Source organism: Acinonyx jubatus, chromosome A1, assembly GCF_027475565.1.
Source record: "Acinonyx jubatus isolate Ajub_Pintada_27869175 chromosome A1, VMU_Ajub_asm_v1.0, whole genome shotgun sequence".
Classification (NCBI taxonomy): Eukaryota; Metazoa; Chordata; class Mammalia; order Carnivora; family Felidae; genus Acinonyx; species Acinonyx jubatus.
In genome coordinates, this window is record NC_069380.1 from 199,839,375 (window position 1) to 199,866,767 (window position 27,393).

At 35.4% G+C, this 27,393-nt stretch overlaps 1 protein-coding gene across 1 annotated transcript in view; it reads left to right on the forward strand.

Annotated features, from left to right (window-relative positions):
* The window catches only part of HCN1 (hyperpolarization activated cyclic nucleotide gated potassium channel 1), a 384,422-nt gene that overhangs the window by 22,731 nt on the left and 334,298 nt on the right, over positions 1-27,393 (forward strand). The window contains exon 2 of the mRNA XM_027076395.2: positions 25,323-25,746. Coding sequence (XP_026932196.1) covers positions 25,323-25,746 — 424 coding nt within the window. The remainder of the gene's footprint in view (positions 1-25,322; positions 25,747-27,393) is intronic.

Consider the following 27,393-nt stretch of genomic DNA (forward strand, 5'->3'; position numbering starts at 1 on the left):
AAAATATACTTAATGTTAAATTGATTCCAGGAAATAGAAAAGAACAGAAAAGTTAAGTCATAGCTAATTAAAATGCATTTCTGTTAGTTCTGTTTTTAGTGATAAAATATGTGTTTTCTATCTCATTATGATGAAACTTTGTTATAGAGTTCATAATGTAAGCTTAACGTAAAATCATGATAAAAAATAAATTATGTAGATAAAAGATATTCACTGAAGAAATGTTTTTTTTTAGAGAATGTGTGTTTCCCTCTTTTTATTCATTATCCTTTTATCAAACAGTTTAATAATTGCCTCCACAGACAGTTCTGTGGCATTTAAAATGTATGGACCTCTAAGTACTCCTCATAAAATAGTTTTAAATGATTAAATTCTAATTGGAGATATTTAAAATTTTTTGACATTTTTTTAAATGTTTTATTTATTTTTAAGAGAGTAGAGGAGAGGCAGTGAGGGAGACAGAGGATCTGAAGCAGGCTTGGTGGGGGTCAAACTCACAAACTGTGAGATCATGACCTGAGTCAAAGTTGGACGTTCAACTGGCTGAGTCACACAGGTGCCCCCCAAATTTTTGTGTATTTAACCCAAAGAGTTAGTTTATATGTATATATGTATATTATATATGTATATGTATAGACTACAAGTCAACAAAAATTAACATTTTTAAAAATATTTATTCTGCGAGGGAGACAGCTCAAGTGGGGGAGGGGCAAAGAGAAAGGGAGAGAGAATCCCAAGCAGACCCAGCACTGTCAGTGCAGAGCCCTATGTGGGATTTGTTCTCATGAACTGTGAGATCATGACCTGAGCTGAAATCAAGAGTTAGTAGCTTACCTGACTGAGCTACCCAGATACTCCTGAAAATTAGCATTTTAATATTAAAATTTAAAGAATAACTGTCTCATGGAAAGCTTAGTATACAATGCCTGAAAAATTTTAATTTATTTAAATCTTTGTTGTTTCATCAGAGAAAAATATTATTTTGCTTTAAACATTAAAAGAACATTTTAACTTAAAATGTTAAAACAAATAGTGGGAAAAAATTAGGGGGAATATGTATAGTCATACTTGAAATTGTGAGAAATGAAGTAAAAGCACTAGAATGATTCTGTTGTGCCTTTTTTGTAGAGAGCATAAGGTCAAGTTTGTGATGGTTGTTGAGGGGCTATTTTAGAAAGCGTTATCAGTTGATTGTAGCTATAGAAAACTTTATTTGAAGACACATTTCTCTATCACCTCTAACCCTCCATTTGTGGTGCTGATATAAGTAAAGAATTGTGTTACTTGAAAAAAACACTAATGTCTAGGGATGCTTGGGTGGAATTTGAAAAGATAACCTAAAGAGCTCCCAATGGCCAAAGATGGAACAAATTAAGCAACTAAATAAAAAAGAGTATTGAATTATAATGCAAAATATAAGTATCCATGAATCCATATTGATGTAAATAAACAACTGAATTAATAAATAAATGGAGAGGAAACAAATATGTCATATCAAAGAATGCTGAATAATTTGTGTAGACAACCCTCAAGGAAGTGTACTGTAAAGGCCCATTCAGTTAGCATTGATAAATCATGTTGCTTATGATGTACTCTTGACATCATGTGGTCTCTGTCTTCTGTGCTCTTCCACCCAAAAAACCATAACCACAGTTTAGTCATGCAAATCTCAGTTTTGAGAATATTATACAAAATACCTGACCCATCTCCTTAAAAATGTCAGGTCATCACCATCAAGAATTGTCTAAGAAACTGTCACTGCCCATAGGAACTGAGACATGACAACTGAAGTGTAATATGATAACCTGGATAGGATACTGGAACAGAAAAAGGACATTGGGTAAAAATAGGGACAACTAAATAAAGTATAGACTTTAGTTAATATTCTATTAATAATCACTCATTACGAATGACTACCATAAGATGTAAAATTAAGGGAAACTGGGTTGTAAAGTATGTGGAAACTCACTATCTTTGTAGTTTTCTGTAAATTTAAAACTATCCTAAAACAAAACTTTGTTTAAAAGACAATCAAAACGATCTTTTAGTAACCAGATACTTATACAGCAAAGCAGGAGCTACAAGACTTTCTAATTTTAAAAAATCTGATCTTTTACATAATATTTGTCTTTATTTTTTATGACACCATTTGTATTTCTGTTGTTTAACAAGACAGCTTTCTTTTCCAAACACACAGACCGAAAGTAGTTACTTTCAGACGAATTAAATTTACTTATTCTAGTCTGTTATTTTGACTTAAGTACTTAACTCATTTTTAATTACTTGATGGAATTCAGTTCTTTTGATTCAAATAGGGTTGATAATATTTTACTAGCAGTATACTTAATGTTCAGAAATATCCTCTGAAAACACACTGTCACTAGTCAGGCTCACTGAGGCTTGAAGAAGATTTTACTGTGTTATTTCTAGCTTTTGAAGTTCATTATCCTGGTGTTAAAAATAACACTAAGGAACCCAGAATTTTGTAGATGAGTATAATAAAATAACTTCTAGCACCTTCTGCACAGGTATACCAATAGTTAAGGCAGCCTTTGTCTGTGCACAGTAGACTTATAGGATGCTCACATTTAGTTTGAGGCACAAGCCTAAATGATCCACACAGTCCTGTGGTGTTTTGTGACTGGTCAAGTGCATTCCAGTTTCAACTCATTTAAACAGATAGATGCAGTGTTGAATAATTTATATTCCACAACACTGTTTTTCTCTTTCCCCCTCCCATTTCCTCATGACACTTTTGAAATTAGGAGAAAAAGCATTTTATTTTTTTTTAAATTTTTTTTCAATGTTTTTTTATTTATTTTGGGACAGAGAGAGACAGAGCATGAACGGGGGAGGGGCAGAGAGAGAGGGAGACACAGAATCGGAAACAGGCTCCAGGCTCTGAGCCATCAGCCCAGAGCCTGACGCGGGGCTTGAACTCACGGACCATGAGATCGTGACCTGGCTGAAGTTGGACGCTTAACCGACTGCGCCACCCAGGCGCCCCAAAAAAAGCATTTTAAAATGTAGATTTTAACTAAAGAATTTTTAACACTTACTTGGCATGGACATTTTTCTTACATGGATTATAAATTTTAAAGCAGCTAGGGAAAAACATGTATTATCTTCTAAGTTAGATTTAGTGGCTTTGCAAGAAGAAAATTGTTGAATGTAACAATAGCAGGTTCTCTGCCATCTCTGACTTGTTTGTATCAGTGGTAATTCAGAACAGAAACTACGCCAGTCTCATAAAAAGTCTTAATGTTTAGCTATTGTTTAAAGTTTTACTATTGAAAGTGAATATATTGAATAATTATATGACAACTGGGATTGATTCCACCTTCATGATTTTTTTCTGTGTGGTAGTTATTGAAGAATATTACACTTATCAAAACTTATTCAACTTGTAAGTATTGAGTCTTATAAGTATTGAGTTATAACTATATACAACCATGTACTAGGCACTAAAATACATTCAAAGAAAAACTAGACATGAATCTTGATATCTGGGGCCTTATAGTCTAGTGGGGATGGGAGGGTTGAGGGATGAAGCATTTATATGTTACTTTAATAATATATATATAATGTCAGATCTTATGCATATTGAAAATGCTTTTCTGATAATGGGCATTAGGGTTAATAGAACAGAGTGATTACTTCAAGCTAAAAAGTTATAGAGAGTTACTGGAGGGAGGTGGTATTAGAACTAGACTTTGAGGAGAGGTAGGGTTTGGGTGGTGGAGACAGAAGAAAGCAGACAATTCAAATGCATGGTTCAACATAGTTAATAACAGAAAGGAAAAGGTAGTGGGAGATATTAAGGAAGGTATATGGAAAATATTTTTTTTCTTTCAAAAATGAGAAGTGGGCTTGGACTTTCTGATTGAGAATGCATTTAGTAGATGTTCTAATACGAGTATTGCCACTTTCCAACGAATTAAAATGCTTGGTATTATATTAAAAATAATTTGATAGTATGATTTAAAATGGTCCTTAAATTCCTTGTATTATCCATATGTGTCAGTTACAATTGTAAAGTAAGGGAGATTTAGGAGTATTTGTTTGAATCCATTTCATCATGTGCTGTTTACTTAGTAGTTTTTCAATAAAACTGATTTTGGAGGAAATCTCCCTCTTGTGGATAAATACATTGTAATTTATTGCATAGTAGAATTGTGTGAGTATATGTGTTGTTCGTATCTTTTGAAAAACATACATTAAAAGGAGGATTTAATCATTTCTGGGGGAAAATGAAGGTTTTTTTTTTTTTGTCCCCTAGCAGATAAATCCTGAGATAATAGAGCTTATGTTTGATGTAGATCAAACATTAGAGAAATTTATGTTTGCAAGTGATAGTATGGTCATTGGAGCCTTCCTTAGGATTGAGTAGTGTAGGAATCTGGTAATTTACAAATTTATCCTATTAAAATTCATGGTCCAGAATTATGTAATATTCTAATGGAAGATTACTTCCTTCTAGCAACCTCCATCTTGAGGACTAATGCTTCTATCTTTTAAGGAAAATGCACTATGTTCAAAAGCTCCTTTGAGAGCAGTATTTTAGAGAAGCTGAGGGCCTGAACTAGGAATTAAAATTCTCTTCTAGTTTCCATGGTTTAACTAAAAAATATGGAATGTGTTGGATTTAGAATGTGGCAATTAACTTTTTTTTTTTTTTCAGGAAAACAAGCCTCCAATAAAGCATAATTTGAAGATGCAGGGCTTTTTTCCCCCCTCTATGTTCCTAAATTTGCCTTTCCTTCATTTTCTTCAGTCTGTGTGAACTGAATATATCACATCTATGAGTCAAAGAAAATTTCTCCACTTTAGTCTATGTCCCATTTTCCTCCATCATCTACAACTACATTTCCTGCATTTTTACTCTTCAAACCTATGTTTATTAATAGGTTCCAGGGGCACCTGGGTTGCCCAGTCAGTTAAGCGTCCGACTTCGGCTCAGGTCATGATCTTGCAGTTTGTGGGTTTGAGCCCTGCATCAGGCTCTGTGCTCATAGTTCAGCCTGCTTCTGATTCTGTGTCTCCCTCTCTCTCTGCCCCTCCCCCGCTCCATCCTTCCCTCTCTCTCTCTCTCTCTCTCTCTCTCTCTCTCTCTCTCTGTCTCTGTCTCTCGAATAAGTAAAACATTAAAAATTTTTGATAAAAAGTTTCCATACTACCAGCTTTCAAACATGATTAGATTTCTCCTAGTCTTGAAAAGTAGAAAACAAATATATATATACCTTCACTTATCCAGTCACAGTGGAAGAGGAGGAACACTGAAAAGTCATATAAATATACAAAATAATAAAAAGTTTGTAATTTGTTCTTCATACTACAGCATTACCATTGCTTTTGTAATGGTAACCTAATTTTGCATGATCAGTCTAAAACTTTAGTTTCCATTTTTATAATTCTCAAGTTTTAGGCATCTCATGTTTCCTTGTTTTACCTGCTTCTTTGTGACCTTTCTGTCTCCTCATTAACCCCTGTTCTATTTCTCCTGTACCCAACGCTCATCACTTCTGCTCACGTAATTCCTAAACCAGCACCTCCACTGATCATCAGTCTTCCTACTCTTTAGATTCATTCCCCCCGCCCCAACTAAAGCAGAATAGTTTCACTGGGTTCTTCTAGCTTGTCCAAAATGAACATGTCCAAAAGTGAATGAAATCTTACTATGAAACCAGATCTTCCCAATTACTAATTTCTCTACCTGGCTTCACCTTTAACAACTTGATTCTACATTCCCAGGTTAGAAACTTAGAATCGTAGAATCATGTTCCATTTCCACCCTTCCTTCCATTTCTGTACTAGGTATTGTTGCAAAGTAGAACTTCTTTTCTCTTCGTTCTTCCCACTGTCTCCAACCTCGTCAGACTCTCATCATCCCCATCACACCATACTTCTATCACCTCCTTCCAACTGAACTCATATTCCATTCCATTTTATTATTTACACTGCTTTTATGGAAAATTTCTGAAAGAAAAAGAAAGTCTTATTCATTATGCTGCTCAGTTCTTCAAGAATTTCCAAATCTTCCTTTTGTATTCCATATTGACTACAAATTCTTCTGGTTACTTTTAAATTCCTTTGTAATCGAACCCCATTCTGCCTATTCCTCTCTATTTCCAACTTCTCTCCAGAATTTACTGTTTTGCTCTGCAAGGGTTGATTTCTGTCCAGCCTCTCAAATACTTCCACACTTAAAATACTGGCATATTTGTATTCCTCTTGCCCCTTTCATTTCCCCTGTCCAAATCTCACCTGTCAGATCTAGATTCTTCAACCCCTTCGCTCTCCCTTTACAGCAGGTAGGTATATTACATTTTTTGCATTCAATCACATTTTCAGGAATTCATCACAAAGCTTAGTAGTAATTATTGGCTGAGCCTATGAAAATGAACCAGCTGTTAAGATCAATTATTCCCAGTCATTCACACTCATTTCATCACTCCTTTCACTTGTATGCATATGGTTCTTAAACTAGGATCAGTGCTCATGACCCTCTTGTTGGTAGAAGAACTAAGCCATGCCCATAAAGATGAATGTAATCTTTATACACATTTTATGTGAAAACAATATAAAGCTTTGGGAAAGTTAAGATAATAAAAAGGCACATTTTCAAGATTTGGCTTGATACAATAGCTATTGAAATGTCTGTGGTATCACATATGACAGATTATGTTTCAGGTCAAATATTATCGTCAATAATTTTTAATAATTCAATTTTAAGTTCAGCCTTCTGCAGTTTGAGCTCGAGTTTTGGCGGTGTGCAGAGAACAATAACATCATGAATAACCCAAACTACCTCTATTTGTCTTGATACAGTTTACATTCTAGTTGAATCATATGATTTTCCGAGGCTAGCATGCCAGTTCATTCATTTGATCATTCACTAATACGACAGATATATTTGGAGCACCTGTTATCTGGCAGGAATAAGTCATATGCTGAAGCTACAGTCCCTTTATCTACTCCCTTTGGGACTTTCCTAATCCATTTTTTTTTTCCATCTGAAATGCGCTCTCTGGCCCCACATCATCTTCATCTATCAAAATCCCCAGACCAGCTAGCTAAGTGTCACTTTTCTGCAGTTTCTTCCAGTTCCCTGAACTAAGTTCCCTAAACTCACCTCTCAGTTTCCTTCTCTCCTGGATTTCCAGAGTGTTTTGTTTATGTTCTATTAATTATCATCTGAATTGATCGTGTTGTAACTTGCATTGTAGTCATGTTCATACATCTTACACTTGTCATGCATGATGTCTTGCACAGTATAAAAGATCAAAAATATTTTGAAATAAAGTAAAATTTTATTGGATTGAGGTGAGAAATATGTACTACCAATACTATGTTTAAGTGAATTATTCAAACATAGCATTTCATACTGATCAGTATAATTACATGAACACTTGTCCTCTCTTGGCTTAGGTTATTGAAATCTAGCTTAATGACAGATAATGCAAATACGTGTTTATTCCTAACACTGAATCTTAATAAGTATTCAATTTTTATTTTAGAAAAACTTCACTATCACACTAATGCACATAAATGACAGAAAAATATATTAATTATTAAGATTTATAAAGAGAAATATAAACTAAATGGATTAGTCACTCCATTATTCTTGGAAAGATATTTGCACTCTCCCTATGCCAAGTCCCCATTTCCTTATCTCAGAGATTTCCATCCAGCCTCATTTCCTTGTTCATATTCTTATTGCCCAAGAGTTGACTGGCTCATGACCATCACTTTGACTCTTTCCTCCTTTCTGTCTGTAATTGCCCCCTTGGAGGGCTCATGTTCTCCCATGAGTAGATTCAGTTTTCAAATCTATGCAAAGACTCTTAAAGTTGTTTCCCCAGTCCTGGCATCCGTTCTGAATTCTAAAACAGTATAGTTCTAACTGTCTTCCATCATGCAAATGTGAAACGGACTAAACACATTATGTCCAAAATGGAATTTATAATTTCCCCCACCTCTACTGCGAAGTTTCCTTGCTATCATTGTCTAGTGTCTCTGGCGTAAGACACAGGAATTTCGTTTGACTCTCTTAGCTTCCTTCTCCTCGAATCCAGGCAGTCCCACATCTTATATTTTCCTCACAAGGATTTTTTACTCCCTTCTTTTATGCCTTCCCTAAGTTAGTTTTCATGTTAAATTTCTTAAAAATGGCCTCAGGACTCTCAGATTCTTGCTATGACACACACATATATCCTACAAAGTAAAACTCTGATTTGAGAAGATTGTTGGAGACTGTCCAGGTTCAGTTTCTACAAGGAAGAAGGTAGATATCCAGAGAGACACAAATTTTTAATTATAAGGTCTAGGTACTACTAAATACCTGAAGTTCAGCACTTGTGTGTACAAGCTAGTCTTCTTTCTGCCTTGTCACACTGCTTATTCTTCAGTGGATTTTTTTTTCTAACACCAGGAATTATTTGGGTCAATATAAACACAAATATGACACAAATATTTCAAGGTAATGGCAGAACATTATTTTTCTATAAAACTGTTACTTTTTATTTTACTTTAATTTTTTTTAAAGAATTTAAGTTTATTTACTTATTTTTAGAGGTGGGGAGGGGCAGAGAGCGATGGAGACAGATGATCCCAAGCAGGTCCTGTGCTTTCAGTGCAGGGCCCGATGCGGGGCTCGAACTCATGAACCGTGAGATCATGACCTGAGCTGAAGTCAGTTGCTTAACTAATTGAGCCACCCACGTGCCCCTATAAATTTGTTTTAAAGTAAAGAACAACTAAGTTGGAAAACAATAGGGCAAAAAGACAACATTATGCTTATTAAATAAGATTCCTGCTACTCAATAGAATGCTTGGTTGCCTGATAATATACATAAAGCTTGGAATTAAATAAGTGGATATTGCCTGTCCAAATTATGCATCTGTTATCTAGGATGCATGTTCAGTAGTACATATTCAGAGGGGAAGCAGGGATAAATACGTAATTTTGCAATTGTGACAGTTTACTTTGATAATTAGTGCTAATTATTTTCATCTATTTTTATTTATTTTAAGTAGGCTCCATGCCCAGTGTGGAGCCCATTGTGGGGCTTGATCCAATGACCCTGAGACCAGGAGTTGGATGCTTAACTGACTAAGCTACCGGGCACCTCAGTACTAATTATTTTCTATTAAGTCACTCTGATGAATATAAGGAAACTTGTGCTATGGCTAGGGCATAAAAATAATTGATTTTTTGTGTAAAAATATGAATAAATACAAATAAAAAGAAATATGATGCATAGTGTTAGATTGGGCAGAACCCTGGATCAGTTACCAGAAAACCTGGTTTCAAGTCTCAGATGCCAATACTTAGCCAAGTGGTTTTGGCTAAGTCACATACCATTTAGTTTCAGCTTTCTCTTCTGTAAACATAGAACTAATAAAACATTCTTATACATCTCACAGAACTGTTGACTAAATACAACAAAAATGATTACTGTGAAAATACTTTATGAATACTAAGTTGTTTTATAGCAATTGGGAAATAAATAGCTGTTGTCTGACAAACTCCTACAATGTCATAGTAGTTAACAACCAAGTTGAAAGGTAGCAAAATAGAGCTATCATACTGATTCATCTTACCAATATGAGTTCCTAGAGTTTCATCAGTTCAGAATGTCTTAGAAATGTTTGCGTTGATAACTTGCAGAACATTTTATATTTATCCTAGGCATGATTTTCTCTTAATACGTGTTTTACAGTTTAATGTGATGTGAATTTATTAACAGTATCAATCTTTGTTAATGTTTTCCCAGAGCCTACAGTATGCTTGACGCTGTACTAATATTTAAAATATCTCAACTCATTGTTACTTTTCTTGATTTTTTTTTTCCTTTGGAAAACTCAGTAGTTTTAAATGTAAAGGGGTTTGTCATTCTAAAATAATACCTTTATTTCTTTTAAAATCTGACATACGGATTTTACTCAGAGGAGGAGTAATATAAGACAAGTGGGCATGAAACAAATAGTTTTCCCGTATTAAAAAAATCTAGTATAGCTGACACACAATGTTACATTAATTTCAGGTGTACAACTTAGTGACTCAATGTCTCTATACATTATGCTGTGCTCACCACACAGCAGAGTACCACAGATGGTGTAGCTACCATCTGTCCCCATACAACACGGTTCCAGTATCATTGACTGTAATCCCTATGCTGTACCTTTTGTTCCTATGACTTATTCATTCCATAATTGGAACCCTGTATCTCTCACTCCCCTTCACCCATTTTCACCCCCTTCTCTGGAAACCATCAGTTCTGTTTTTATAGGTCTGATTCTGCTTTCTGTTTGCGTGCTTTTTTCTTTTTCTTTCTTTCTTTTTTTCTTTTGTTTTTAGATTCCACATGAGTGAAGTCATATGATATTTGTCTTTCTCAGTTTAACTTATTTCACTTAGCATAATCCATCCATGCTGTCACAGATGGCAAGTTCTCATATTTTTTTATGCTGCGTAATATTCCATTATATATTATATTACATATATACTCCATCTGACATATATATGTATACCACATATACATACCACGTATACAACCTATATATACATATACATACACATACACACATATACATAAACACACGTTATATCTTCTTTATTCACCTCTCAGTGGACACTTAGGTTGCTTCCATACTTTGGCCATTGTAAATAATACTGCAATAAACCCTTCGATGTTCAGCAAACAGTGTGAGAATGGCAGCTTCTATCCAACAGACTAGCGTAGGCTTCTGGGAAGATTTTAAGACAGATCTCAAACCAATTACTCGGTAACCTCAGGCCTCCGAGATGTTTAAAAAATATCCTTTTAAGCATTCTTATCATTCCCTTCTGTGGCTCATTTCATGTAAGCCATTGGGGTTTATAAGACCAGCCAATATAGGCTCCATGGCTCTTCCTTCGCTATACTGGTTAAACTAAGTCCTTATTTACTTACAAGAATGTGTGGAATCTATTCACATTGTTTCACAGTTTTAATTGGATTTTATGAATTCAGTTTTTTAAGTCTTTTCTCAGAAGTTAGTCTTTCTATTTCTTCAGTCACCTTTCCTCCCCATTCTTTTCTGGACATCTTCCAGCTTGTCCACATTTTCATGATATTGAGGTCCCCAAAACAGACTAAAATTTTCAAGAGATAGATACTTACATGCTGAAATTATAATACAGTTCCTTTATTTTTTTCTAAAGTTTTATTTATTTATTTTGAAACCAAGAGAGAGAGCACGAATGGGGGAGAAGCAGAAAGAGAGAGAGAGAATTCCAAGCAGCACAGTGCCTAACATGGGGCTTGATCTCACCAACCGTGAGATCATGACCTGAGACAAAATCAAGAGCTGGACGCCTAACTGACTGAGCCACGCAGGTGTCCCACAATTCCTTTATTTCTTAATGCCTTGAATTATTCATGCATTCATTTATTCAGTAGATACTTAGATGATTCACTGTAGTTACAGGCACTGTGTTAGACAATGGGGATATAATGAGAAATAGAAATACGTGTGATTTCTGAGTACAGTATATCTACAGTAGTTGGAGAAATATACCTTAGAAAAATTGTCCACATGCATATAAAAATACAAAGCAGGTGTGTGTGTGTGTGTGTGCGCGCGCACGCGCGCGTGTATGAGGGAAAAGACAAGGTACTTAGAGACTGTATGACTGGGGCACTTGGCCAAGTGTAGAGTTTATTTCTTCATTCAGTTTAGGAATACTTCTCCTGATCTTAGCATGTGCACTGCACTGTAACAGGTTTTGTTTGGTTTTGTTTTCTTTTGTTTTGCTTTTAAATGCAATCCATCACTAAGGCATAGTCATTGCTTTCCATAAAATACCAAGAGATGGCTTGTGAGAGCTTGTGCCTGCCCAAATATTTTTTGCAATCTTACGTGAAGTGTGACTAAGTATCTTTAGGATAGGTTGTTATTTATTTATTTATTTATTTATTTATTTATTTATTTATTTATATTTGGACAACAATTACAACTCTAAGCAAAGGCAGTATGTTGGCTAAGGAAATAGTTTTACTCAAATCCTAAATCCCTTTTCCACATCACCCACCTAAAAAGATACTTTGGAAATGCCACAGCTTGACCTTGGATTAGGCTTTATACATTCTAAGGTTTGTGTGTCACACAGGTTCAGAGGAAAAAGAGGAATGACTGTGGCTCAGAGACTTCACGATTATGCTAAAATGGGTTGTTTTGCTGGAGGATGCAGAAGCTAAGGAAGAGGAGAAAGGGATGAAGTGTATTCCAAACTCTTGCAGAGAGCAGTTGTGCAGAAGAAATTAAGAAAAGGAGGTGCAAAGGACAAGTAATTAGATTAGCCTGTCTAAAGCTCCGTGAGCAGGTTGAGAATTAGTGAGAGGAAAGGTCAGAAATATTGGGTAGGAATATAAATTAAGATGTTTACATCGATTTTAAATTGCCAACAGTTTGGCATGATTTAATTCTCATGAACATATTCTGTAGGTTGATACTTCTCTTGTAATATTTTGTGATTCTGTAACACCCTACGGGTTTTGAAATAATGACCTTTTAGTTGGTAATCTCAAAAGGCAACAAAATAATTATTTCAAGTATTGTTCTCTTTGATACATATATAAGATCAGTTCTTGGGTCCTCCCCCCCCCCCCAATTATCTCTCTGGTACCTAGAAAACCCAGAAATTTTATTTCCTCACAAGTTTTCTGTTTTTGTTATTTGTTTTCTTAGCTGTTGAAGAAGCTAAACACACAGCCTGTCACTTACCTGAAGGTGAAGGCGTTTCTTTTAAAAATGAACTGAAATGTACAAAACAGAAAACCTCTTGTAGGATTTAATAAATTTATAATTAGCTTTAAAATTTCAGGGGCACCTGGGGTGGTTCAATCTGTTAAACGACCAGCTCTTGATTTTGGCTAGGGTCATGACCTTGTGGTTCCTTGGACCAGGTCCTGCATAGGGCTCTGTGCTGACAGCACAGAGCCTGCTTGGTATCCTCTCTCTCTCTCTCTCTCTTTCTCTCTCTCTCTCTCTCTCTCTCTCTCTCTCTCCCCCTCTGCCCCTCCCGCACTCACACTTTCTCTGTGTCTCAAAATGAATAAACATTAAAAAAAATTAAAATTTCCTGCAGGGCAATGGGCTACATAAAAAAGCACATATAAGACCTGCCTATTAATAGGATTCAGTTATCTATGGAGCAACGTCCTATTTTGGATATATGGTCTGTTAAAGCAAATAAACAAAACAAACAAAAAAACCCACAACGTTTAATAATGTCACTGAATGAAGAAGGAAGGGATGAAAGAAAAGATGCCAAACATATTTCAAGTGAAAGCTATGCAGAAACACACATATAGGGGAGCATATTCATTTGATGTGGAGTGCATATTCATTTGATTCATCTGTAGGTGACTGAAAATTGTTCCTACTGGCAGGTCTGCTTAAAATATGCCCGGATATTTGTGTGAATTACCCAGACAATTAAAGAAACTTGGTCCTCAATTCTTAAATATTCCACAGTAAATGGTACTCTGCCCACATACCCTTGATACTTGTTACAAACCTGGGAACATATGTTCCTGGTGGAAGCATGTACTTGACGAATCACCCAGTCTGCTCCTCAGATAATATGCAGCTGCCAGTGGGTAAAAACCTCAGTGTAATTTAAGTATGAAATAACATCTTTATTATTGTTTCAGGGAAAAATCATAGGCCAAATGGAAGTAATATTTCTATTTATCTGTATAGAACCTAAAATCTAGGACATGAATAATTTTCAACTTCAAAAGTCTTTTGTTAAAAAGAAGTAGATACTGATGATTTTTTAAAGTACTTTCAGGGAAATATAATAGTGTAAAATCTATAACTATAAGCAGAATGTAACATTAAACTTTTTTAATGTTTATTTATTTATTTTGAGAGAGAGAGCATGAGCTGGGAAGGGGCAGAGAGAGAGGTAGAGAGAATCTCAAGCAGGCTGTGGTCTAACAGCACATGGGCCCAAACTCACGACCTGTGAGATCATGACCTGAACCGAAATCAAGAGTTGGAGGCTCAACCAACGGAGCCATCCAGGCACCCCTAAGAATGTAACATTTTTAATTGAGCTTTTATTTGATTACATTCTTGGCTGTGCTTGATCATGATCCTTCATTTTAACTGGGAAAACAAGGTTTTAAAATATATGAAGAGAAAATACTCGATGTAGCTTTGGATTTGTTTTATAATGGAGCAGCTAAAGCATTAACTAAAATGTAAATGCACCACCAGACCTTATAGATTTCATGACATTCAGTCCCTTTAACTCTACATTGTGTCTGTTTCTCTTGGTATTCCTAGTGGTAACCTAGAAATTAGGATTGTTTTTAATACTCAGTGAATATGTGTGGCATTGTGCACACCCATACAAGATTTTGTAGTTGTGTAAGTATCAATTACTGATTTTGAAATCCTGCCCAGTTCTTCTGTCCTTCCCCCAAGGAAGAGTTGATCATTCCCCTTGGTCTGCCCATCCTAGGATTACTCTTTTTATGTCTATCATAGAACTTGTAATATTTTAGAAAATATTGGGGCGCCTGGGTGGCGCAGTCGGTTAAGCGTCCGACTTCAGCCAGGTCACGATCTCGCGGTCCGGGAGTTCAAGCCCCGCGTCAGGCTCTGGGCTGATGGCTCGGAGCCTGGAGCCTGTTTCCGATTCTGTGTCTCCTTCTCTCTCTGCCCCTCACCCGTTCATGCTCTGTCTCTCTCTGTCCCAAAAATAAATAAACGTTGGGAAAAAAAAAAGAAAATATTGTTGTATCTTTCCTAGACCTTCTTTTCTTGAGGACTGGGGCTATGTCTAATTCTCTTTGGTGCTTAATGACAAGCCTAGGAAGCAGAACATATTTGTTGATAAATTAATGTTTGTGCGGTGAATAAAATGCAACCTCAGGACCTCCTCAGCAAGTGCTTTCTGTAAATTTCTTTAATAGTAGTACTTTTTAAAATGGATGACCAATTGTTTTTCTCTTTTGGAAACCCAGAGTGCTTACCGTGTACTATTTATGAACATGTCTTAAACTTTGTCCTAGTCTTATTTAAGTACAAGTTTTCATTTTCCTATTAAGTTGGAAGTTCTTGAGTTTGTACATAATATGTGTTTGCCTTCTCAGAGTGCTAAGGACAATATCTACTGTGCAGAGGGTAGCCAGTACATATTTGTTGGCATGTAACCACCTGAATAAAATATTTGGTACTAAATTTGACTTTTTTTTTCCAAATGCTTTTTGCCTTTAGAGCATGTGAATTGATTTTGGTTTATACACTAGTGAGATATCTTTGCAGGCCAAGGCAGATTTTTTTGTTTTCATTTCAGATAGGTAACTGATAAGGACAGGTGCAAGTCTGGTTGTGCTGCCCTACTATGCTACAAAGTGTGGGAAAGTTTTGTGCTTGTTTAATATTACTCTTATATTCTTGAATCATTTATTCAAGCATCAAATATGGTAGAAGGTATATAAGGATGAAAGTTGGTCATAGGTTCAAAAGCAATTTTACTCATTTCCTGCCTACAAGAATTTAAGAACAGACCTTAGTTGGTTGGGTTTCAGTTTCCTCTTAAATTTAGATAATGCTGCCAACTTTTTATTTTGAGTATCAAATGAGACAGTGTTTACAAAGCGCCTATTATGAAATAAATGTTGGGCGCCTGGGTGGCTCAGTGGGTTAAGCATCCGACTCTTGATTTCGGTTTAGGTCATGATCTCACAGTGCATGGGTTTGAGCCCCAGGTTGGGCTGTGCACTGATGCCTGCTTGGGATTCTCTCTCCTTCTCTCTGCCCCTCCCCAACTTGTGCTTGCTCGCTCTCTCTCTCTGTCTCTCTCAAAATAGATAAACTTAAAAAAATTAAAAAGAAATAAATCTTACCTATACTTTATCGTCCTTGTGTTGCTTTCTTTTTAAGTATTCAGTGAGGTGAATTATATGCAGAAATCAGGATCTTGAACACATTCAAAAACTTCCATAAGATGTAAGCATTTTTCAGACTTAAGGACACAATAATGTACTTTGATACTGATTTTGAACCTTCCATCACACCTTCAAGCTGCAGCAGTAATACAAAGGATCTGTGTGGCTTTGGCGGCTTAGGAATGAACAAAGAGGATAAGGGTTTTTTGAGATTTGCAGAGTAACAAACACAGGGGAAGTGACCTAAATTATCAGTGACGAGAAAGATAAACCGGACAATTCGAGAACAAGCAGTGTGGTGGGAAGATTGTGGCACGAATGAGGGAAGAATTATTCTGAAATTAAAACCTCCAACTTGAATAAACCTTTAAATTAGCTATGTATTCAGACGGGGAAGAAGTCAGTCATCTTCCTTCTCTGCAAAAGTTCGCAGTGATTGGACCAAAGTATATCAGCAAATATAAAGCCCTTAGGAACTAATGGTCATTTAATTGAGCTTTAAAATAAAGGTGTCCTCAATGTCTGTGTCATGGGACTATCTAGTGGTAAGGTTAGTTAATATGGAGTTTCTTTTAGTCCATCCTTGGAAATAGTTAAAAAAAATGGATGTCAACTTAATGAATTTTACACTAGAGTGAATGGTGCTAGCACACATTTTGTTTGACATGACCACTCACAATATTTTTGCTTTCCTTAAAGGAATGAAATGCTGAGAGTCACAGTGGAGAATACAATTTTAAAAAATCACTTACGGTAAATTAAATAAGGCTAAGAAACTAAGGAGTAGTTTTAGATTAGACTGTTTTTAAAGAACTCTAAAATTAAGCACTAGGAGCTATTTTATATATTTTGTACTCATCTTTTATAAGTTAATGATTTTGATGTTTATGGAAAATCTATATGTCATCATAAAGATAGAAAACTGCAGCATAAAACTACTTAATCTTTAAGGAGTTCTTTTCCATTCTGTACCTTTTGATTAAAGCCATATAGACTTGCAGATATATATTTCATGCATGACAATTGGGAGTAAACAGGTGTTTTGATTCAGTGGAATGAAAATTGTGGCCTTCCTTTAAAGTAAATTTGAATGCCATAATGAAAATACCCTTGAATGATATCTTTCTTTCCGTTGTCTAAAACAAGAAAATTAGAAAAGTTGGAAAATATGCATCATAATTCTACCACTCAAGGATAAAATAAAAAAAAGTTTATACCTGTTTAATTTCCAAACCATTTAAAGGAACAAATGATCATGTCTTTTAATTAAAATCTTATAATGGTGTAACAACCCCTTCTTAACATGAATGTGATTAATTTGGGTTTGATCATTGGGAAGTTGGAAGTATATCTACTGTTTGCTAGGCAATTTAAGTGTAAAGAAGATTGGCCTATAGTTTGGCTAGGAATAAGTTCAAGAGCGGTATTTTCAGACATTGCTTATTAAATGGTCTTTGCCAAATTATTATTGGTACCATATTTTGGTAAGATATTCACTGTTCATTTGTAGGAGCTCTCAAATGCTGGAAATCACATAGAAAAATTGAGATAGGAGTTAGAGGCAGGGAGGAGATGAATCCCACCTGGGCTGGGATTGGATAAAAGAGAGTAGTGGCATTAAATTTAGGTTGACCATTGCAGTAATAAGACTAAATGTGGAGGTTGAATTTGGATTTTAGGAAGAGGAAATCCCAGACATTTGTTAGGCAGTGGCAAAAAGAAAGAATCTGGAAAATAGTCTTTTTAAATTTAGCTAAGGACCATGTATGTACAAAAAAAGATAAGTTTCAAGATATAGATTTGGGATACACTAGAAGATTCTGGATGATTACATTTCATTTTGCATGCAATAGGAAAGTCTGGATATAAATAGAAAGTAATTTACTAGGGCAGGTAGAAACAGGAAAATTAGTAAGCAGAATAATGATATAATAACTTCATATAAAATGCTGGCAGTGGAACAAAGAGAAAAGCTGCATATGAAAACTATTGTATTAGAAAGATGTAAGACTGGGCAAATGATCAAATGCCAGAGCTGGCTGACAGAGGAGTCAGGGATAATTTTTAAGTTTTATGCCTCGTGAGTGACTGAAAGGAAGAAGAGAGGAGGGTGGGGGATGGAAGAAGAAGCATTAGCAGAAGCAGCAGCAGCAGTGGTAGCTATGCTATAATAAACAGAAGTAAAAATATCAGGGGAATTATTTGGGGGCCATAAGGTTAATTGGTGTAGATTTCACCCTGTTGAGACGGCTGTTCTATTTGGACTAACTATCATGAATATAGTTAGAAATCCATAACTCCATCTCAGAAGTTAAGGCCAGTGATGGATTTGAGAACCACTTATTTAACATATTAGTTACGTTGACCTATTATGTTCACGTATTAGCATTTGGGGGTTGATGTGACCAAAGGAGGGAGTAAATGGAGGGTTGAAAATCTGGGTGAGATGATCACATAGACTGCCTACTTTAATAGAGGAAGAAGAGGAGTCAGATAAAGGTTGAGGAAAATAAACTTCTGCTAATTTATAAGTACAAGTGAGAAACTACGAAAATGCAGAATCTGAGAAACTAAAGGTTTGAGAGAGTTTCAGGTAGGAGGAGTAAACAACACTGTAAAATGCAAGAGTAAATGTACCAATACAAGGCCATTAATGTTGGCAGTTAGAAGATTAACACACAAGGAGAAAATGCAGTTGCAGAAGGGGGAGGTAGAAAACCTGTTTACTTTTCCTGGATTGGTACAGATCTTACTACTTTGGTAGGGATTAAATTTCCATTCCATTAGCTCATTTTAATAAATAAGATTAGCTAAAACATATTGCACCTTCTACCCATCTCATATTCTCATTGGGTAAATTGCTATGTTTACTTGAAAACATCTAAATGTCTTCAAATATAGTTTAAGTTAGTTTTGTCCATATGTTAGGTTAATTTTTTCCACAGTTAGGATCTTAGGAATGTTTTACTGTGTTAAGAAAGCTAGTATATTTTTGCTTCAAATAGCCTGTATTTAAATTGTCTGTGTTTTTCTGTGTATCTTCACTCCACACTGCCCATAGGCAATAATGTGGCCTTGCAGGATATCAAGGCATTAGAGCAAATAACAGGCTTGATTAAGAAAACTTCTTTTTTTTTTATATTTTATTTTTATTTGAGAGACAGAGAGAGAGAGAGAGGGAGAGAGAGGGAGAGAGAGGGAGAGAACATACAAACAAGCAGGGGAGGAGGGCAGAGGGAAAGAGAGAATCTTAAGCAGGGCCCATGCTCAGCACAGCGCCCAATGCAGGGCTCAATCCCATGATCCGGGGATCATGACCAGAGCCAAAATCAAGAGTTGGATGTTCAACTGACTGAGCCACCCAGGCGCCTCAGAAAGACTCCTTTGCAAGGCTTAGGAAAGGCACATGTCCTATAAAGTATCAACCCCAGTATGAGTATTCTGTAAGTAGTGAGATTTGTAAGGTGATGAAGGATGTCTGAGAACCCCTCAGATCAAAGTTCAGGTATTGGTTGCTGAGATTTGGCAGGGTGAATTGCCACTGATAGTACTATAAGAAGACAGTGTTTATGATAAGGCACTTCATTTTTCAACAGATATGTCCAAAAATGGGTGAAGGGGAGTGGGAATTATAAGCTTCCAGTTATGAAATGAGTAAGTCACCGGGATAAAAGGTGCAGTGTAGGGAGTGTAGTCAGTAGTGTTGTAACAGCATGTTATGAGGCCAGATGGTAGCTGGGCTTGTGTTGAACACCGTATAACAGCAGATAGACTTGTTGAATCACTGTGTTGTATACCTAAAACTCATGTAACATTTTGTGTCAACTGTACCTCAGTTAAAAAAAAAAAAGATATGTATCTAATCCTCAGGCTATTGGACTTTTAAAAATTGAATCAGTTTTAAATAAAATTTGAAAAATAATTGCAAGGACTATATGTTGAATAAAATAAATCCAGCTGGATATTCATTTATTTAGATTGATAAATAATTTGGTTTAGAAACATGGCCAAGTTATGGTTCATATCTAAAAATGTAATTTTTAGGAATGAGTCTTAAGTGAGAAATAGGACAGGTTTGTTACATAATTTGACTTCAACCGTAGGTGAAAGAGGAGCCACATATAAATCTGTTATCAAGGATTTAACCAGAAGTTCTTTCCTCCATTCCACTTACAAATATTTTATTCCAATGAGGGGGGGGTGGGGAGAGAGTCTTTCATTCAATAGTTAGAGAGACAAATTTAAAGACAAGCACCTCGAGTAATGAAATACGGTAGTTTTAAAATTTTCTTTAAGGCCTTAAGTTAGAAATATTCGGCATCAGATTATTTCAACTACTACAGGTATTATAAAGGGGAAGGGAAGCCTGAAGGATGATGAGAAACTTTTGTTAGGGAAGTAGGGTTGTCTTTATTTACCACAAGCTTTAGAGGGATACAAGTGGGTAGAAAGAAAGAAAGAAAGAAGCATCACTGAATTTTGAATTCGTTAAAGTTTAATATCACAGATCAATCCTTATAATGCTGCTTTTTCTCCTCTAAAAATTCATGGGGAAAATGGATTCTTAACACAAAAAATAATTTCTCAGTGATAATTAAGCTTACAGCTATTAGTGATACATTAATTATGATTGAAATACTATTTTATTTTGTCTATTTTGTCTACTTTCAGTACAGGGTAAAAATGGTTACCTAGGTAATCTACTGTAATGGTCAAGACTTGTTTTCCAGTGAGTTCCCTCTCTGCTGGTTTTTCAGACAAACTTTCTATATAACGGGTTCTGTACTCTACACTATGCATACATCAATGCATACAGTCTTCCTGCAGAGAAACTCAAGAGTAGTAGAAGAAGTTCAAGGCAGTTAAATACCCTGCCCAAACCTATGGAGCTAGTAGAACTAGGATTTGAACCCTACTCTGCCTTCAAAGTCCAACTAAGAGCTTTTATAAATGTTGTCTGTATAAAGCAGGGTGAATGGAAGCAATATACCAAATACAATACACCAAACCAAGAATCAAATCCAAAACTTCTTTGTTTTCAGGCTTTCTAGCCTCATAATATATTACTAATCTCTGTTTCCTGTTTAATTTGCCTTAATGTCTTCTATGTTATAAAAATCCTCAATTAGTAAAACTCCAGATTTATAGAAATAATAAGTCAAGAAATTATTTGCTACATTAATTATTTTTTGTCTTATAAAAAGGATTACTTTAAATATCCCTACTGAAATGTATGTTTCCAGTCAAAATTCAATTAATTTATCTTCTTAGCATTTGTTATTCTATATACTGTCTACATTCACTGCAGAGGTTAAACAGAAGATAAAATACAGTTTTGAATTTCAGAGGACTTGTATCCATGAGCACTGTATAGAATTGTTGAATCACTATATGGTATATCCGAAACAAATTGTATGTTAACTATCCTGGAATTAAATTGAAAACTTAATAAAATTAGAAAAAAAAAAGAACTTGAACCCAGTAGTGATGGAGGAAATAAAAACAAATAATTAGTAACAAAAGCAAAACTAAAATAGGCATACTGAAAATATATGTTGCTCTGGGGGTTAAAAAAAAACAACTAAGAAATTCAGTGTCAGAACAAGGCATGAAGGGTATGTAGAGTGCTAATGGGAAAAGGAATTAATAGAATGGAAGAAACTATCTATTGTACATGTACCTAGGTGAGCATGATGCCAAGGGAAGTGCATGTACTCTCTTGCTTAAGACATGAGGTTCTTGCCATAAAGTGTGGAAGAAAAGGCTGGGAGGGAAGGAAGATGCCTTGAAAACCATGCTGAGTTATTTTTACTTAAGAGAGTCGTTGATTTTTTTTTAATGTTTATTTATTTTTGAGAGAGAGACAGAGCACGAGCAGGGGAGGGGCAGAGAGCAAGGGAGACACAGAATCCGAAGCAGGCTCCAGGCTCTGAGCCGTCAGCACAGAGCCTGATGCAGGACTCGAACCCACGAACTGTGAGATCATGACCTGCGCTGAAGTTGGACACTTAACCAACTGAGCCACCCAGGCGCCCCAAGAGAGTCATTGATGGTTTTTGACCTGGCAAGTTATGTGTTAGATAAGTCGCTCTGGGACTGATGGGTAGAATTGACCAGATTCCATAGACAGGAGGCTTGAGTTATTCTAAGCAAGCACTAGTTCTGCCCAAAGTAGATGACAATGGGAACAGAAAGAGGAATTGATAGGAAAGATTATTCCATACTAAGATGTATAGGACTCAGAAATTGAAAATTAAGGAAAAGACTGAGCCTGAGTATTCAAGAGATATTTCAGAGCAAAAAGTCAAGAAAAGAAACTTGTGGGCAGGTAGACAAGAGAGTCTCATGAGGTCACTTTTCAGAAGCATATTCTTTGCTTAAAAAAACAGAAGTTATATCATACTTTTAGAGTGGGTGACAACTGTATTTTCCTTGGCTAGATAAGGAATGAATCCATGTTAACTCAAGAAAGTGTTATATTATGCAAAGTCTATAACAAGATCTGTGTTTATGTCTGTAAAATAGTCAGTGATACTTTAAAAGGAAATTATAAGGTTTAATAGAGCTTTATATTGATAATGATATTCCTGATGGCTTCAGACCATATTAAGTACCACTAATAAAAAGCTATGGTGTGATAAAAATTATTGCTATAACAATACTAGATGGCACTTTATCCTCTTCATTTCTTCTATTGAGTAAGAGGGATAGAATGTGTTGTTTTTCTTTAAAAATATCTTCTGTCTTAATGAGAGAAATGCAAGAATGTCTGTAAAAGTGAGTATCTTTCAGTGGGCTTCTGGGTGCTCCCCACAAAACTGGATTTCTTTTGGTAAGGAAAGGTAAATGAATACAAAGTAGGCCACCGGCATTGTGTACCACAGTTTGTTATATGCTAGGATATATGATGTGCATGTATTATTTCATTTGATCTGTATAGAAAACCCTGTTTCTATAATAATCTTCATTTTACAGATGAGAAGATTTAAGATGAGAGCATTTAAGTAACTTGTCTCCAAATTAAACAGCTGGTGAGAATTTCTAGTTGAAGATATTTGCAGTGGGAATTGTAAAGGGCAAATGGATGAATACAACTTATACATAGATATAAGAACCAAACAGCCTTGGTGACTGATCAAGTGTGAGATTGAACAGATTTAAGGCCAGGAGTCTTCTAGGATTCCTCCGGGGTTTCTGGCTTGCAAATAAGGTATAGAGTTGTTCCATCCCCTGGCATAGGGGACATGTGAGAAATACATATGCAAGGAGAAGATGAGTTTGAGCATGTGCCTGCTGTAAGACATGAGTGTGAGATATGCAGGGGGATAGACTTAATAGGCTGCTGATTATGAGGATTAGGAGGCTTACAAGACAGGAATGGACTGGAGGTGGAGCTTTGGAGTCATCAGTTATGAATTAATCATAAAGACATGGATGAGTGTGTGATATTGCTCAAAGAGCATGTGTAGAAGAGAAGATAAAAGAGCTACGCGTGACACCCAGCAGCCTTCAGGGGGAGGGCAGAGAGACAAGCTCACAGATGGGACTGATAAGAGTGTCCAGAAAAGTGAAAATCCTCAGGGTACACACGGTTTCATTTTAGAGTTCAATGATGTCACTTCTTTGGGAAATAGCTATTACAATATTGTATCTCCTCTACATCCCTCTTTTGTCCTTGGTGTATTCAGTGGCACATTTTGCATTTCCATTAAAAGAGTAGGAAAAAAAAAGAGAAAATATGTCATTGAAATTGACAGTGCATGATGTATGATTGGCGTGGGTATATGTATACTTGTCTATAAATGCGAGGATAAGTTTTGACACAAGACTGATGAAATCTTCAAATCGACAGGCATTTACTTTTACATAATCCTGGGGGTAGGGACAAGGGGAGAGAAGACCTATTACAGTTCTTTCTTGTACTACTTTTATCCCAAGAGTCGGGATGATAGTAACTATGAAAGGTATATGCAGTTGTATATCTTGCCAAAATGTAACCCAAGTAGTCTAAGAAGGAGAAGTAATGTAAAATAAAGGTATCTTGGTTAACAGAAATTTCTGTCATAGAAATTTACATCATTTACACAACAAAACTGCCAGAAGAGATACCTATGACCAGGATGACGTAACTCATATTTCTGGAGACTATTTCATGATGATAGGGTTGTGCTAGTTGATCTGCTTCTTCACGTTTATATGTATAGACTTGTAACAAATATGCAGTCTGTTCACTACAGGGTCAATAGACTTTAAATAACCCTCGTGAAAATAACATTACAATCATCTTCAATGAATTCAATTACACTGTGTTAACCTGGAATAAAGTTCCTGGTTTTCTTCCAATTTTAATATAAGGTGAGATGAGAATGTTTCAAAAGGCAGCTAGTAATCATAAACATGTTGAAAATTAAATCAGAAATTTTAAGGAAGAAATATTTAGAAAAATAGAGGGAATATATTTAAAGTATTTGTTCAATGAAACAGTGGTAAAAGTGCAAGTTTTAAGTAGATTCTAGTTTAAAATCTAGAGTAGTCTCGGGGCACCTGGGTAGTTGAGTCGGTTAAGTGTCTGACTTCAGCTCAGGTCATGATCTCATGGTCTGTGAGTTTGAACCCTGTGTCGGGCTCTTTGCTGACAGCTCAGAGCCTGGAGCCTGTTTCAGATTCTGTGTCTCCCTCTGTCTTTGCCCCTCCTCCCACGCATGCTCTGTCTCTCTTACTTTCAAACATAAATAAAACATAAAATTTTTTTTAAAACCTAGAGTAGTCTGTTCAATTATTTTTAACCTCAGAACAAAATTGGTTTTTCTCATTTCAAACTAAAAAAGAAGGAAGCATAAATATTTGGAGTACTATGAAGCCATGGGCTAGCCTAAAGTTTATGGTTGACTTAATCTGTACTCCTAAGATATAATTTATATTACCAGTATTGTTAGTATCTTAGTGTTTGATTGATTGGTAATTTGACATGTAAAGTACTTCAAAGCATCTCTAAAGAGTCTTCCCCAAAATGATTTTTTTAAGGTAGATCTTCTTGTTTTATGCTTCTCCTTTATTTCCATGCATATTACTTGTTAAATATAGGGGAGGTTGTCTTTGTTCTTTTATCAGGTAAATGGAGGATTGAGTGTTCTTGAATTTATTTCTGTAATATTTTATATCAAATAATTTTTAGAATTCTATAAACAATGCATTGCTTTAGGAATATATTAATTAGATTTTAATTTGTAACCATTGAAGGAGTTACCATATTTACAGAACAAACACTTCATTCTTATACTCATTTATTTAACCATAAGTCATTAAATTTCTTTATGATGGGGCAAAGAATGGTTATTGTCTATTAAAATCTGATTTTTTTATTTGTTGTAGGTTTTATTGGGATTTAATAATGCTTATAATGATGGTTGGAAATCTGGTCATCATACCAGTTGGAATCACATTCTTTACAGAACAAACAACAACACCATGGATTATTTTCAATGTGGCATCAGATACAGTTTTCCTTTTGGACCTGATAATGAATTTTAGGACTGGCACTGTCAATGAAGACAGTTCTGAAATCATCCTGGACCCTAAAGTGATCAAGATGAATTATTTAAAAAGCTGGTTTGTGGTTGACTTCATCTCATCAATCCCAGTGGATTATATCTTTCTCATTGTAGAAAAAGGAATGGATTCAGAAGTTTACAAGACAGCCAGGGCACTTCGCATTGTGAGGTTTACAAAAATTCTCAGTCTCTTGCGTTTGTTGCGACTTTCAAGGTTAATTAGATACATACATCAGTGGGAAGAGGTAAGACATATCTTTTACTTTTTTCAAGCCACTATACCATGAGATTGTTAACTATCACTTTTAAGATGAACACCTGTACAATGTGTAATAAGTTTTATGAGATTCAAGAAGAAAAATTCTACTTATTCTTTTTGGTGCATAAGTGATGTATTTGTGTCTTCAAAAGATATGGTCAAATACTGGATTTGAATCAACTGAAAAGAAATAGTGATTATAAAACATTTGTTTTATGCCAATTAAGTCTCTTTAAAAACAAATCCCCTCTAATCAACAAATGTTTATCCTAACCAATGCAGTCCCTTCTCTACCATGGGAAGTGTCTTTTTATTTAATATGAATACATCAAGTACCATCTTTGAACAAAGATGTGTAGGGTCTGATTGCTAATCTAGTTTGCATCATTAGTTCTGTGAGATAATCTGGTTTATATTTCATCTAACACTGAAATTTCAGAGAATTTGTGTTTGAAGAAAAAACTTTGAAAAAGTATTTCCAAGTTGTATATATAGAGACTAATTTCAGCATAATAATTTGCTCAGTGTTATGCTTTGCCTGTAATTAATTATTATAGTTTTGCCCTATTAATTCGTTTCAAAATACTGAAAAACAGGATACCCTGGGGAGAAATTATTACATAGAAAACACAAATAATACAGTGCATAAATACAGTGAATCTGGCCAATGTTTTGCTGAAGAGGGCATCTGTTGTTCTTAGGCAGTGGGTGGGTCCTGAAAGGGCTCAGCCAACTGGAGTTTCCAAGGATCTGAGTTAAATGTGCCATCACTGAGCAAAGGAGTTTATGTCCCTAATTCCAGAGTATGCATAATAACCTTTTTGACTTTATTTTCCTTCTAAGTCTGCTTTTTTACATTAATTATAACCTGAATTTTACTGTTTGCATAAAAATGAGGGTCAAAAAGGCCCGGAGTCTCTAAACCAGCACTAATGACAACTAATGACAACGTTAGTTACTTATGCTAATAAGTAGATTACTTATTGCTTTACTCACTACCAAAATGCTTTTTAACATGTTTGGGAAGAATTATGTTTTGCAATTTAGGTTTAAACCAGTCATAGAATAGAAATTCTGTGAACATTCGCTCTGCTTTCTGTGAGACAGTAGCTGTGTTTTGTGTGTGCCTGTCAATGACATTTTGGTTCACAGGATTTCAGAAAATGACATGCAATAATAAAACACTGTGTAAGACACTGCTGAAAGGCATAAAAATGGGTCATTCTTAAAATATGGATATGGATTATATTCAAAATCAAAAGAAGCACGTTTGAGAAATTGGATTCATCTTGTAATGTGTCTCTATATAGCACATTCCATCTAAAATGTAATAAATGTTTGGTTCTTAAAATCTGTTATACCAGTTTGAGATTAATATCAAATGAAGATGATTATTGATAATAATAGTTAATATTTATTGAGGGCTTATTATATGTCAAATGATATATTGTATTCTTTACATGGATTAGTTCCCTTTCCTAATTTTGGTAGCTTGCCCTGAAAACCGGAGTTGGTAAAAGCTGGAGCTGGGATTCTAACCTTCTAATCTGACCCCAGGGCAAATGCTTTTAACATTTTATAACATTATATAACAAAACTGTATAGTTTCTCACTATTATATGCATTCTTTCAG